The 14300-nt window shown below is 41.7% G+C and overlaps 1 protein-coding gene across 1 annotated transcript in view; it reads right to left on the bottom strand.

The window, feature by feature from the left end:
* Window positions 1-11860, bottom strand: part of suclg2 (succinate-CoA ligase GDP-forming subunit beta) — a 187016-nt gene extending 175156 nt beyond the window's left edge. The window contains exon 1 of the mRNA XM_083660814.1: window positions 11758-11860. Within this exon, the coding sequence (XP_083516940.1) occupies window positions 11758-11841 (84 nt within the window). The 5' untranslated portion in view covers window positions 11842-11860. The remainder of the gene's footprint in view (window positions 1-11757) is intronic.
* Window positions 11861-14300: the final 2440 nt, after the last annotated feature.

Raw genomic sequence — 14300 nt, 5'->3', positions numbered from 1 at the left:
CGGGGGCGGGGCCACGCGCAAGACGGAGTACAGAGTGGCGACACCTTAAAAAAAAAAAGAAAAAAAAAAAAACTTTGCAAAAATGTTTACAAATTCAGCATGGTGTGCAGCGACAATGAAAAACAGCCAGAGAGGATTATCTCGCTGCGCAGACAAGAATTCAGGAGATTTGATTTATGAGAGAGAGAGAGAGAGAGAGAGGGGTGGTGGGGAGAGAAACCCACTCCCCCCCTAAAGAAGCATCCTGGAGCCTAAACGCCGAAATATTGTGATGTCCCTCCTTGCATTGTTATTGACAAATCATTGAATCGCTCAGCCATGCTGACATAAACTGTCAAAGCTGATTTTATTCTATTGTGGAGATACCTGGCTGTCAATCAGCACGGGCTCTGATACCGTGCGGGCGGGACCAGAGAGAGAGAGAGAGAGAATCCCCCCGATCGTTACTCTTATCGCCTCGGCACCTGGCCCAAAGAGCGGGGAGAGAAGGAAGAGAGAGAGAGAGAGAGAGAGAGAGAGAGAGAGAGAGAGAGAAATTGAGTAAGTAATAGAGAGAGAAGGTGCATGTATATCAGAGACAGGTACAGCGGCCAAAAAACCGCTAGATTAGACGTTCTGCATGAGTTTACCCCTGGGGGAGGCGGGGGGGCAGAAGTCAATGCATGCAACACAGAGTAAAATGATCAATTGTTGGGTACGCCTGGCAGACTTCCAGGCTGGTGTAGATTGCGTGGAGCCCTGCACGGAGATGAAGCGTGAACACTAGTACGCAGCAGGAAGGCAGGCAGGCAGTGGGATAGGCGCACTTTCACCCCCCCATAGACAATTGAAAAGAATAATCCAACCAAACGTATGAATTAAACAGATCTGGCTCATCACAAAAAGCAATCGCTAAGAAGACGAGTCCGAGCAATACGTGGAATAAGCAGAGCTCAAAGGTCTGCAGACATTTAGCTAAAGGCTCATCGAGCACATCCACAGGAAACAAACACTGAATGCCATCGTTTTCATGCACCTGGAGAACAAATCACTGCAAGGTTTTTGTTCAATAACTACTGTACTACTGTGTATATGTGCAATACACAATACAACTTTCATTTCACCTGAAGCCCTGATCAAGATGAAACGGGTACCTCACTAAAAAAGCTATGCCTCATTTTAGCAACCAACTGAAAATATAGTGCTTAGTGGGCACTATACCTAACCATACCCAGTATAGCCAAGTATAATATATATTCAAGTAGTGTGTGTTTGCCATTGTGTACATTGTGTGTGTGCGTGCGTGCGTGTGCGTGTGTGTGTGTGTGTGTGTGTGTGTGTGTGTGTGTGTGTGTGTGTGTGTGTACGTGTGTGTGTGTGTGTGTGTGTGTGTGTACGTGTGTACGTGTGTGTGTGTGTGTGTGTGTGTGTGTGTGTGTGTGTGTGCATGGTATGAACAGCACAGTGGATCTGAGGTGTCTTTCTGAGCCCCTGAAAGCAGGCCTGATCACACTAGTGCTGCAAGATAGAAGGGGCAAAAAAACGTTCATTTCCAGCCAGACAATGAGGAGCTGCCATGTCAATAATGCAAATGATGATCATCGTGATGACGAGAATCTATAATCAATTCTCAGAGGTGGCAGTGTCATTTGTCATGTGGAAAAAGGACAGGAAGTAAAAGCAGGAAAAAAATAAAGTCTTACAAACTGTGTGTATGGATGGACTAGGCCCTGTACAGTTCAGCTTCAAGAGCCAACAACAATGACAATACTGTATTACTAGTGCCACTACACTATACTAGTACTACTAATAATAATAACAACACTCTAGTACATTTATCTATACTGTAGCATATTGTAAGGTGTTACAAAGTGCTTTGCAAACACTAACAATTTTACCGGACAATAAAACAAGAACAGAACAAATACGATACAAAAGGTTGCCAGTAAAAATCTGATTTGAGCATTGATTTCGCCGGCCTGTACGCTCTTCAGACAGAGGGTTCTAAAGCCCGTGGGGCACTGACAGCACAGTCTCCTTCAGTCTTTAACCTCGACCTTCTACAGGTCAGGAGGGCCTCGTCTGGAATGTACCTAGAAAGTAACCACACACAGTTATTTCTATCTAGTATCAAGGTAGATATAAAGGAAACCCCTGGAATGAGCTGCAAGTTCAGCGATCTCTGCCAGGAGAGCTCTGTAATTGTTAAGCGCAAAGAGGATTCTCAAATTAGCTTTTCTACACGAGCGGTTTCCTCAGCCGTGTGTCTGCCCACGGGCTACAAAGGTATGAAATGGAGAAGGTAAGGGGCTCCATGCAGCACATTCAGAGTAACACCTCTTCCTAACGTAAAGGCGAGCCAGCCAGCTCTGGCTTATGGAGCCAGAATAATTGTCCAGAAATACTACGAGTGATGTCCAATACTGGCAAGTAGGACAACCCTCGTGTATATGAAATCCATTCAATTTATTTTTAATTTTTAATTTAGGGGTTAGGAGCAATTTTTTTTTTATTTTTTTTTACAACATGGCTCTGACAGCCTCTTCAACATGGTTCTCAAGGTGAAAACTAAAGTTGTGAGGTGCAGTAAGGGTCCCACGCAAGGCTGACCCCCTTCTCAAAACACCCCAATTGAAAACTGAATGATTTCCCTTAGGCCTATTTTACAATCATGAAATCATTTAGGTTACTACGATAATTAGATCTACTTCTTATTTTGACAATTAGGCCTACTTTTATCCATTTCAGCCAAATTATGGAACATTCTGCAATATTCCATGTTTTAGAGCTGATTCCATTTTTATTACCGCCGCCATCGGTGTATGAATGGGTGAATGTAGACTACCTACTGATTGTAAAGCGCTTTGGATAAAAGCGCTATATAAATGCAGGCCATTTACCATTTACCATATTACCAATTTCTTTTTACGTTTTGTGGAAATCATATGGCCCTACCCCCTCGTGTCCAAACATGGTTGCATGTTGCAAGTGGAGTTGTGTGCGAAGCTTCAGGGCCAGGGCGAGTGATTTTTCACTCAAGAAGCCACACGTCGCACACACAGCCTGTTCGCTGACGTTTGAGCAGGACGTTTTCGTTAGAACAGCTTCATTTTGGAAAAAAACGAAACTATCTTGATGTTCGCTCGTCCCCCATCACGTCCAGTTAGGAACGGAGTCCACCAGATGTGGTGCGTCTCTCAGTACAGCTGCTGCCTGCTGGAACAGACTAGAGTGCATCATCTGCGCTCAGACGCAAGCGGATCCAGCAAACATCGACCAGATGCAGGAAAAACAAAGGAGTGGACATTAGAGCAGCATGGACACACGTCTGTTCCGGCAGCCATTACGGAGCCGTACCCAGCCGCAGCTTGTGGCTTATTCCTGGATGTCCTGACAAAGCAGCTGCTTACATTCTAACGTGCCGAAGCACGAATCAAAAACTTTGTTAAAAAAAGAAATTAGTTAGGTGGTAACTTTTTGAGATAACGTTTGAACGCCTTGGTTATATACACTCTTTATGGTTTTTGTCTGTGTTTAAACTTTGTCCCTGCTGACCACCGTACACTCTTGACTGTGAGCTAATCAAAGCAAAAACAATGGATCTGTATCAAACAGACTCCTGATTGGCTGCCTGTTATGCTGATCTATGCAGGGGGGTGGGGGAGGGGGGGGGGGGTAAGTGTCTAAACTTCTGTTTCTCTGCTGCTTGGATGGTAACCAGCCTAAAGCTGTGTTCACACCGAGATATTTATTTTTCGCTCTGTCGCTCGATTCAACCCTTTGGAATCGCTCTGTCGCTGTGTTTAAATCGCTCGTCAACAGGCACACGAATTGACGGACATCTGGGGGCTATGACGTTAGGCAATGTCATGATGTTTGTCCACTACGAGCCACCGTAGTTGTTTACAAGCTAAGCCTATCAGCGTGCTCCTAACGCGAGCTCTATACCGGTAGTACAGACTTCACTTCATGTCAGCTGTCAGCCTGTCAATCAGCTGTCAATGCGGTTGTTTGTTGCCACACAATAAACCAGCGGTTTGTTCCAAGCCAGTGTGATCCTTGACTCGCTCTCACACGGCAGCCAATCGGCGTTGAACAGCGAGCGACTGATTGGCAGCGTAATTTCGCTCGAGTTGGGATATTTCATCTCGGGCGACGAGCGAATTTTCGCCCTATCGCCCAGCGATTTTTCTCCCGGGCGAATATACGCTCAATCGCTCGTTTGCATTGACTTTGTATGTAAACTCGATGCCAGCGAAAAACTTTAATAGGTCGGTGTGAACTAGGGATGGGCATCGAATTTCGAATTTTCGAATAATCGTTGTTATTATCAAGGTCGACTTTTATTAGGACGGCATTAGCTCGGGAGGTAGAGCAGGTCGGCCAATGACTCAAGGGTTGGCGGTTCGAATCCCGCTCCCTCCCAGCTGTTGTCGTTGTGTCCTTGGGCAAGACACTTAACCCTCATTGCCTCGTATGAATGGGTATGAATGTCTATGAATGTTGGTGGTGGTCGGAGGGGCCGTAGGCGCGAAATGGCTGCCACGCTTCCGTCAGTCTTCCCCAGGGCAGCTGTGGCTACATCACCCGTAGCTTACCACCACTGGTACGAATGGTGTGAATGAATAATGATTCCTGTGAAGCGCTTTGGGTGTCTAGAAAAGCGCTATATAAATCCAATCATTATTATTATTATTATTATTATTGAAATTCGAAAAAAAAAATTTTTTTTTTTTTTTTTTTTTTTTTTGAGTGAAATGTTGCATTGTCTCCCCTGATTCTAAGTATAGTCAAATCGCTTGGTTTGAGCAAGTAAAACAATTTTTATAAGCATTTTAAGCAAGGTTTATGGAAAAATGAATGGCGGATGAAATCCCATGAAGAGGGAGAGGGGGTGACTTTGGCACCCCTTTGGCACTCAGACCTGAGCCTACTAAATATTTAATGAACCACTCATGATTGTCAAAACTGTTTTTTATTTTCGAAAATGTCAATGTCATGTAACATGTTCTTTACTTCAGTGGTGCAATGCTTGTTTGAGCTAAAAATCCACAGCAGAAGCTTTTTATATTAATTAATAAAGCCGTAGACTTAGAATCAGGGGAGACAATGCAACATTTCACTCACAAAAAAAAAAAAAAAAAAAAAAATACATTTTTAATTTTTTTTACATTTTTATTTTTATTTTCGAATTTCGAATTAAATTCGAATTTGGCCAGCGAATTTCGAATAGGGTTTTTGCTAGAAATGCCCATCCCTAGTGTGAACGCACCTTACCAGTTGAGTGAAGTGAATTAACATGTTTTGAAATTGAAACTCTAAATCAGTTCTGTTCCTACTAGCACCTGATTCTACACATGAAAATAGCACTGAAAATGGCTAGGATGGCATATTAAATACTTTATATGGAGACCTTACTTAATACTGGGTAGGTATCACTTTTCAGCTCAATGTCAACCAGCTACCAACGTGACATCCACCTCCAGGTTTCACGTGTGCATTCTTGAGATGCTTTTCTGCTCAGCACAGCTGTAAAGAGGTTATCTGAGTTACTGTTGCCTCTCTGTCAGCTGCAACCAGTCTGGCCCAATCTCATCTGACCTCTCTCTCTCTCTCATTGTGTTTCCATTAGGGCTGTGGCGATTCACTTATCTCCCGATTCGATACTATCACGATTCTTGGGTGCCGATTCGATTTATATTGCGATTCTTAAGTATTGCGATTCTACGATTATTGCGATTCGATATTACGATTTATTGCGATTTTTGTTTATTTTTTTCTTTTATTTTTTCAGTTTGTTTGCTTTTTTACACTAGATTAGAACATGGGAAAAGTTGAATCATACACTAGAGACTGTATATTATATATCATGAGTAGCGCTGGGCGATATAGTTAAAAATAGGGGCGGACTGGGATCATAATTCAGGCCGGGCATTAGATACCAAGCAGGCCAGGCCGATATGGGCCGAATTATTACTTCAGACTAACTAATAAAGTAATAAAACCACTAGTAAACCAGTAGGCGGCGCCTGGCCTGCTGTTCAGTGAGTGGCCTGACTGCAAGCACCCAAAAAAAAAAAAAAAAAAAAAAAAAATTGTTTTGTTTTTTTGTTGTTGTTGCGATTATCGATTCTGGAATAAAAGATCGATCCAAAAAATCGTGACATTAAAAATCGCGATACTTAGGTGAATCGATTTTTTCCCCCACCCCTAGTTTCCATGCACAGAACTGCCGCTCACTAAAAGTGTTTTGTTTTTCACACCATTCCGTGTCGACTCTAGAGACCGTGGTGTGTGGAAAATCCCAGGAGATCAGCAGCTTCAGAAATACTGAAACCAGCCCGTTTGGCACCAACAACCACGCCACAAAGTCACTGAGATCATCCCCCCTCCTCCATTCTGATGCTTGATGTGAACGTGAACAAAGCTATTCAACTACCTTAGGTAAAACGTTAAAGCTAGCGTTGATCAAAGACACGGAATCTGCTCCGAGGGTTTTCGATTCGGCTTCCAGGGCGGCTGTTATTGTTTATTTCTATTTTTTAAGTATGCGCATATCCACGGCGAATCAGCATAGAGAGCCTTAACGAGCCTTAATGACTTGGGCGTTTCGGCAAGCCGGACAGATGGAGTTGGATTTCTCTGTGGAAAACATATAGCGAAGGTAAACACTACCCATCTGCTTAATATTAATAACGACATTATAATGATACAAAGTTGGTTGATCGTCCTTTAAGTGTTTGTCCCTGGTGGTGAATTTCTTGCTACTACCGTTTCTCTTTTAGCGATACAGTGTGTGTTTATGTGGTCCTGATTTGTGCGATTGTTTTGTCCCTCTTACTTCGGAAATTAGCCTAACTGTAGTTTTTGTGACCAATCATGCACCTGAAATTCAGGCACCGCCTATAATTTGCCCCCCGTTAGTTTCTGCTTTGAAAAACTTGCAGATGAAAGTTGTGATTTTGGGACCTCTTGCCTCTAGCTGACGCATGCTGCTAATTGGCATTCAGCTCGATATGACTGGCCCGCGTTACTGTCGCTGCCTTTGTGTTTGTGATGTATTTACTTCAAAGTTGAATTTGTTTTTCATGTGCCGTTTGTGTTATTTTGTCCTGCCCCCGTGGTTTCCTCCAACGCCACCAGAGAAATCAATTCCAAAGCAGCCCAGCACAGCATGATTGTGAAAGAAAAAAAGTCTCAATTTGCCAGAGAAATTTAGTCTGCTATTCTTTTTCCTTTCCCCCAAAAAACTCATACAATACATTAACGATGAAATGCTTGCGTTGCGGGCGATAATTCTTTGATAAGACTGGAGGAAAACTGACCCTAAAGCCTTAAAAGCTTTGACATTTTATGTTTTACAGTATCATTTGGGCCTTTGGAATTAATTAACTTTAATTTAAACTCTGCATTTTTTCATTCTCACTTTTGGACATGAGTATGCTCATTAAGCCTATATGTTTATAGGTTTAACCTTTTATATTTAATAGCCTTGTTGAGTAATACTCTGCTCAATTTGCTTCATGAAATGTTCTCCCAGTTCTCTCAGAGTCTTCATTCCCTGTCTAACAGAAAACATCAAATGCTTAGAACAGTTGTTTTAAAAAGCAATGCAAAACTATTGCTCAAATTTCAAAACAGTGAGCCAATCTCATTTGCATGAAGGGCACTTGGACGCCCCAACTCCCCCCAATTAGCAGCATGTTGTCTGCACAAGATTTGACTGGATCTTCACTTTTATACTACTTTTTTTATACTAATCTACTCTATTTAAATTTGCATTAACTAAAATAAAACCATATGGAGGAAAAAGAAAAGAAAAACTGTTTAAAAAAAGTAAGGGATTCAAAAAAGTAACTGATAACAGACAATGGTTTGACTAATGGTTTAAACTAATGATCCACAAATTGCATATAGTGTAAACAAAGAATGTTGCCCAGGAAACATATTTGCCACCTTATCCCTTCACTGGGAAAATCCTCTGCCACACAGCACACAGGACCTCATGAATTTTACATTTCCAGAAGCAGCAACAGCAATTTGTTTGGAATAAACAGAGGAAAAACTCAGAAGCCTGAACAGGAATAGCTGCCATGACTGAACAGAGAGAGAGAAGAGCGGTGCAGCACCTGTAGAAACTCAAACTTCATGATCAACAGCCTAATTGCTCAGAGGAGGCAGGCTAAAAAAATACCATGGCAGTGTGATCGTTATGGGTGGGGGGGGGGCGAATCAATTCTTAGATGCATCGCGATGCGGATGTGGGCGATTACGAATCGATTTTAACGTTGGTTAAAAATGTGATGTTGACGGAACGAAAAGGCGGAACTCAACTGCGATAGATCACATTTCATGTCAAGCTGGTTCGTTGGCTAGCAGCTAGCACTTTAGCTTATCAAGTTGAACTTAGCTCCGGTGGAATCAATCGTGTGTCCAGCCTTCTGATTGACCTGTTATTTTGTGTCCTGTCGCATCATCAAGGTTCGGCTTCTGGCACCATGTTTACATGATGGATGTCCAGTCAGGTGATAAGTTTAGACTTCGTTCTTTATTGCAAGTTAACGTCAATAAAGCTTGTGCTTCTTCTTCTGCACTCTCTGCTTTTACTGTAGCTCTGCCTCATGCTTGGAACCCTGAGTAAGATGCATCGAGATGCATCGATAATTGTTTTATCATCACATCGTAGCCCTCTGAATCGGAATTTAATCTCGGGGTGTCTAGAGATTCCCAACCCTAGTGATCGTAGTTTTTTTCACCGTGGATCGTTTTCCTGTGCTTTTATCACATTTTGATATTTTCTTTGATTTTAGTTCTCTTAATGCGGTCTGAATGTAGGAGGTAGCTGAGCAAATTAAAGCCGTATTTGTGTCAAATTTTTAATTTAATTTAATTTTCTACAGCTGGCGAAAACATCTCGATTTGGTTTGTACATTGACTTGACTGTTTTGATTACACACACACAGTGTGGGTGCTAACGATCAGCTTTCCCTCCTGCCAGCATGCAAGTATACTTACAGGCTAGGGGTGTCAAAAATAATCGATTATAAGATGCATCGCGATGCGGACGTGCACGATTCTGCATCGATTAACAAATATCAAAAATCGATTATTAAATGTATTTTTTTATTTTTTTTTATAATCAAATAAAATAGAATGTAAGTACATGCAGTTGTTTATTTTAATTATGGATCATAATACAATGCAATTCCAAATGCACTTTTATTTTAAAAGTAGCCACACAGTGAGAAAAAAGAAAGTGAGAAAAAATAAATCATGTATTGCGGAAAAAGTGATGCATCGATTTAAGATGCATCGCGATGCATCGTGATGCATCGTTTAATCGAATCGAATCGAATCGTTGACAGATGAATCGTAATCGAATCGAATCGTGAGGCCAGTGAAGATTCACAGCCCTATTACAGGCTGTGGCAAAGTGTTGCTGGATAACACCATTCATATACAGTATAGCATTATGGGTCTACACCGTCTCGCCCCATTCCAAACAAAATTTACAGGTGCAATTTTCCCCCATTCCTATCAAATTGATATTTTGGAAATGCAACTGTGTCACAGGCTAGCTAGCCCTCTTTTGTAAGGCTTCAACTGAACTGACTTTTTCCCACTAATAATTTGCTCGTATGTTTACCTATTCCGCATCCAAGTGGCATTAGAGAAGGCTCCACCGTGCCCAAATCTGTCGCGGCCACGCAGCAAAAAGTGGAGAGGACAAAAGAAATGTGGTGGGAGGCTCCGCTAAGCTGCTAACACAGCGCCAAACAGTCTGTGCCTGCTTGGCTGGAGCAATGTTTAGAGTATCAACAGTCAGCCACTCTGTCCTTCCGTCAGGCCATCTGCACTGCAGTACAGTAACTTTATACAGACTTACTGTAAAACCTCCATCCAGACGCTCTCAAATAGTGTCTGGATCTCTCGGATTCCTCACAATAGGGGAGTGTTGTGCATGTGTAAATACTGTAAACACCAGACCCGTATATAAGGCATATATATATATATATATATATATATATATATATTAACATATATACACATATATATTAGGGCTGGGACTTTAACACGTTTATTTTTGCACTCCAGACACCATGGAACGATTCTCAGTGGACGAATTCCAGGCATAGCTATCATACCGATGCACAACGTGCATTGAGTGATGTCAGACAACAACGCCCTACATGTGGGTGGGAGGTGCGCTGTAGGCGACAACCATGGAAGAAGCAGATGAGAAGCGTGGATAAGAGCACGGTCGTATGCAAATTGTGCAACAAAGTTGCACAAATGTTTCTTCTTGTGTCAGACATGTAAGCTAAATATCATTGCAGTGCAAATAGTAAAATATCCCAAAATCGCACAAAAAATAAATATAAGATATGTTACACGCAACATGGATCACTATAGAGCATTGCACTTTTTTGTTAAATTTGTATGGTTTTGACAGTTTTTGTTTCATTCTGTTTTGATGCTTTATTACCTTGTTTGCAAAACTGATGGCCAGTAACTCTGGTAGCCTACTGGTATTTTACTAATATTAAAATGCTTTTTTGCTTTTTTTAGTTCATTGCTTGTGTGGTTCTTTCAGTAAAATATTAGTATTATGATTATTATTGCTGTTATAAGTAGTAGTAGTAGTAGCGGTAGTACTGTAGTAATAGCAACAGATGACGCAAGGTACAAGCGGGGGTATGCTTGGCGTCCAAACTGCAGTATAGAGGAAAAGAGGACACCGTACCCAGACCTAAGTTTTATGTGTGTAGTCATGTTTATAGTCATGATGTCGGCGGACTCAATATAGATAAATTGATTTATTCTATTATGCAAACCCAATGAGTCCTCTATAAGTTTTTTGCTCTTTTTGCAACTGCTGCGCCTGTTGCTTAATGCACTTTTTATACTCTTTTTTAAAGTTTTGTTGTGATGCTTTTAAATGTCCATTTTATTCTCTTCTTTTATTCTTTTATTTTCCTGTCAACCATTTTATGTGAAGCACTTTGAATTGCCTGTGTATGAAATGTGCTATACAAATATATATATACAAATAAACTTGACTTGACTAGTAATAGTGGGTTTATCAAATGTAACTGTACTTTCTCAAATGAATGGCATAAATTCTGCTGTTCACAGCTCAGTGAAAAGAAAAGAAAATAACCTTGTGTTCCCTACTGTGGGATCAAAGTGCATGAGTTAACCTTTTCACCATGGTCTTATCTGAAGTGGTGCTGCTATCACAAAGCTCCAGAGCTGAGGCATGTTGCAGTGTTAAGGAACACTTTTCTAACTTGTTCTTTTTATGAAGTTGTTAACAAAATGCCAATTAGGTTGATGGTGTACTAATTTGCTCATTCAGTCCACTGCAGGACACACATGTTTAAAAGGGGGAAAAATACATAAAATATATCAAAGTAAAAATAAAACTTTTCGTTTACAACTCTTTTTTCACCTGACAATAAAACGCTCCCTAAACTGTGTTCCATTTGTGCCACACACTGTCAGTAGTATACCACAAACAATATGCCATTAGAACAAGGTTTTGCCCAGGCAGCTTAGCTGGATGTAATGTTTTGCTCATAACTTTGAAGAATATACCGTTACATCACCAGACCGTCACACACAAGTTGAACTTTGATCTGTCAAACCCCCTCCTGCTTTAGCTTAGCTAACAAGGTAACAACTCCCTGGGACGACGCAAACGGATACACGGCAGCAGAACATGGCGCGGAACGGAGAGAAACGCACTGGCAATAATATTGAAAATTGTGGCAGTACCTTCAATTTGTCAAGAAACAGGTGTTTGGAGGTTGCTGTCCGCAGTCCTCTTGCTACAGCCTGGGATGCCATGGATGCCGCCATGTTGACACGGAAGAGAGACAGATGAGAGGATGACGTCAGGACCATGTGCGCGTAAATCAGAGCGCCCATAGGTCAACTACTAGCGAATACGGGCGGTGCTAAAGAAGACACACACACACACACACACACGTACACGCACACATACCCACACACGCACACACGCACACGCACACGCACACGCACACGCACGCACACACAGTTCTCGGCTCATTTTGTATGCACCAGTGCTGTTGCTGTGGGGAGAACGCTGCAAATGGCTCAAATTGTCACCCCAGAAATATGTAATAATAATAATATTCTTATTCGAACACTGACATCTGCCATAGTCTATATGCCCTCGAAAGGCAGAGGCAGAGCCACCTCTATCATGTTTTTTTTTTTTTTTTTTTTTTTGTAAAATAGTCAGGAGGAGCAATCTATAACAAAATTATACTTTAGCCTACTAAACATGAAATCAACATTCTTCAACACTAAACATGTTAAAGTCTTTTTCAGAACCACAGTGAAATAGACAGTTCCCGTCCTCTGCTCTCAGGTGCTGATTCGATTCCCCCCTACAGCCATGTCGGAGACTGCAGGGGGAGGTAGTAGTAGGCTACTAGTACCTCTACCCAGGTATAAGAGCATGCACCCCCTTTTTTGTGCTCCCCCTTTCCTCAATTATAGGCTATTATACAAGCTGAAAAGTCTATTTTAAAGTTACTTAATTTAAAAAAAAAATGAAATGCCATAGCCTACAATCTAATAAAAACTAGTCTGAAAGTCAACATTGTTATTAAGAATATGCTCTAAATCAGCATTCATCTTTTTTCCCAATTACACAAACTGATAGTTTACTTCTTCAAAAGAAAACACAGATTTTTTTTTATGATCCACTCTAGTATGTAGCCTAATTAAACACACTGATCCAATTTGCTTCTCTACGATAATCCACACTATTATGTTTTTTACTTAATTTATGACAAGTTGTCTTTTAATACTCTTAATAGTAGGCTACTAAGTAATCAAGACAAATGTTTACATGTTGCCAAAGAAGAGGGACGTGCAGGATGGTGCAGTCATAATAGGGGTGCAACTGTTTATGCGCTTCAGTCACGACTGTTGTGCAAACAACTCACTTGCCGATAGCAGGCTTATAAAGTGAACCTTCTCTCAATTTATTCATTATAGTCATATGATTTACATCAATTGAACGGGCACCGAGGGACGCACAAGGTGGGTCAAGCCTGCAGTTAGAGGTTCAACTGATTTTATGAGTCTCTGAGCTAATCCAGTTCTATCCGGCGCGTGACCTTGTGAGCCGGGCAAACAGTCACTGTCCTCAGCAGAGAGGTATATTTGGTCGGGAGCCGAGGTACAGAGCGTGGGAGGTGTGAGCTGATCTTGTCTGAATAGCTAAATAGCCCTCACACAGTCCTCCAGAGCCCTCATTACACGCTGCATCTTGAAAGGGCAGAGAGGGCAAAGCGATCATAAAGAGCAGTGATTATGACAGAGAGAGAGGGGGGAGGGGAGGGGGGGGAGAGGGGGAGGAGAGAGGGGGGGAGAGAGAGGGGGGGATGAGACACTCACTTTAGAAACCATCAGTGTCAGCAGGCTGGGGAAGACACGACAGAGAGGAGGGGAGGGGAGAGTGATGATAAACAGCTACCACTAAAGAGGAGTATGGTGCATCGACAAGTATGGTGCTTTTTTTTTAAACCCTGTTTTGGTCAAATAAATACCTCTGTTTTCTAAAAAAAAAAAAAACTTTGAATTCTGCTTTTGAAATGTGCAAATGTGCACGACTTTACAGTGTCTATTGAGGGAGAATCTGCCTCATGTTTATTTGATTTTTCCCCCTCCTAGTCCTAACCTCCTGCTTTGGGGCGAGAGGTTTTGATAGTCAGTGATCCATATTCCACACAGTCAAATAGCTATTCTCTGCTTGCTGGCCTTTTCAACCTCACCACTGTAAGAGCACAGCACAGTGAGAAGTGCTGCACTGGCACCATATTTCAGTGTGTCAACAAATCCTGCCTAATGCATGAAAATGCCTGGCCTGTCTCTCCGTGTCAGTGAATGCTTGTCCCAAAATTGGAATGCTCAACTTACTGTAAGTCTAAAAAATTCAATAAAAAGCCAAAGCCATGCAGAATGACTGACAGATGATTCACTTGAACATTCTCAGCCTCTCGTTTCTTTTTCCTCCTTCTTACCGGGGGTATTATTTAACTCGGGGGCATTTTATATTCAGACAAGAGCGTCAGAATATCAATGCCGCGCACTAATGCAATTCTACTTCTCTCATTTGGGATGTTGTCCTGTGTGTTTTTGTCTCGGGGTGGATATCTTGTCATTCTTCTTGTGCAATGCAGAGCAACTAGTGCTGCATTTCTTGTTACCTCGATATTAATATGAATCTGGGATGACATTGGCAAACTTTTTCATTTGTTTCTGAAATGATGATGATGATGAAA

The sequence above is a fragment of the Poromitra crassiceps genome (genome assembly GCF_964638095.1).
Source record: "Poromitra crassiceps genome assembly, chromosome: 25".
Taxonomy (NCBI): Eukaryota; Metazoa; Chordata; class Actinopteri; order Beryciformes; family Melamphaidae; genus Poromitra; species Poromitra crassiceps.
The sequence above is the reverse complement of the archived record's forward strand: the minus strand, read 5'-3'. Positions and strand labels throughout refer to the sequence as shown.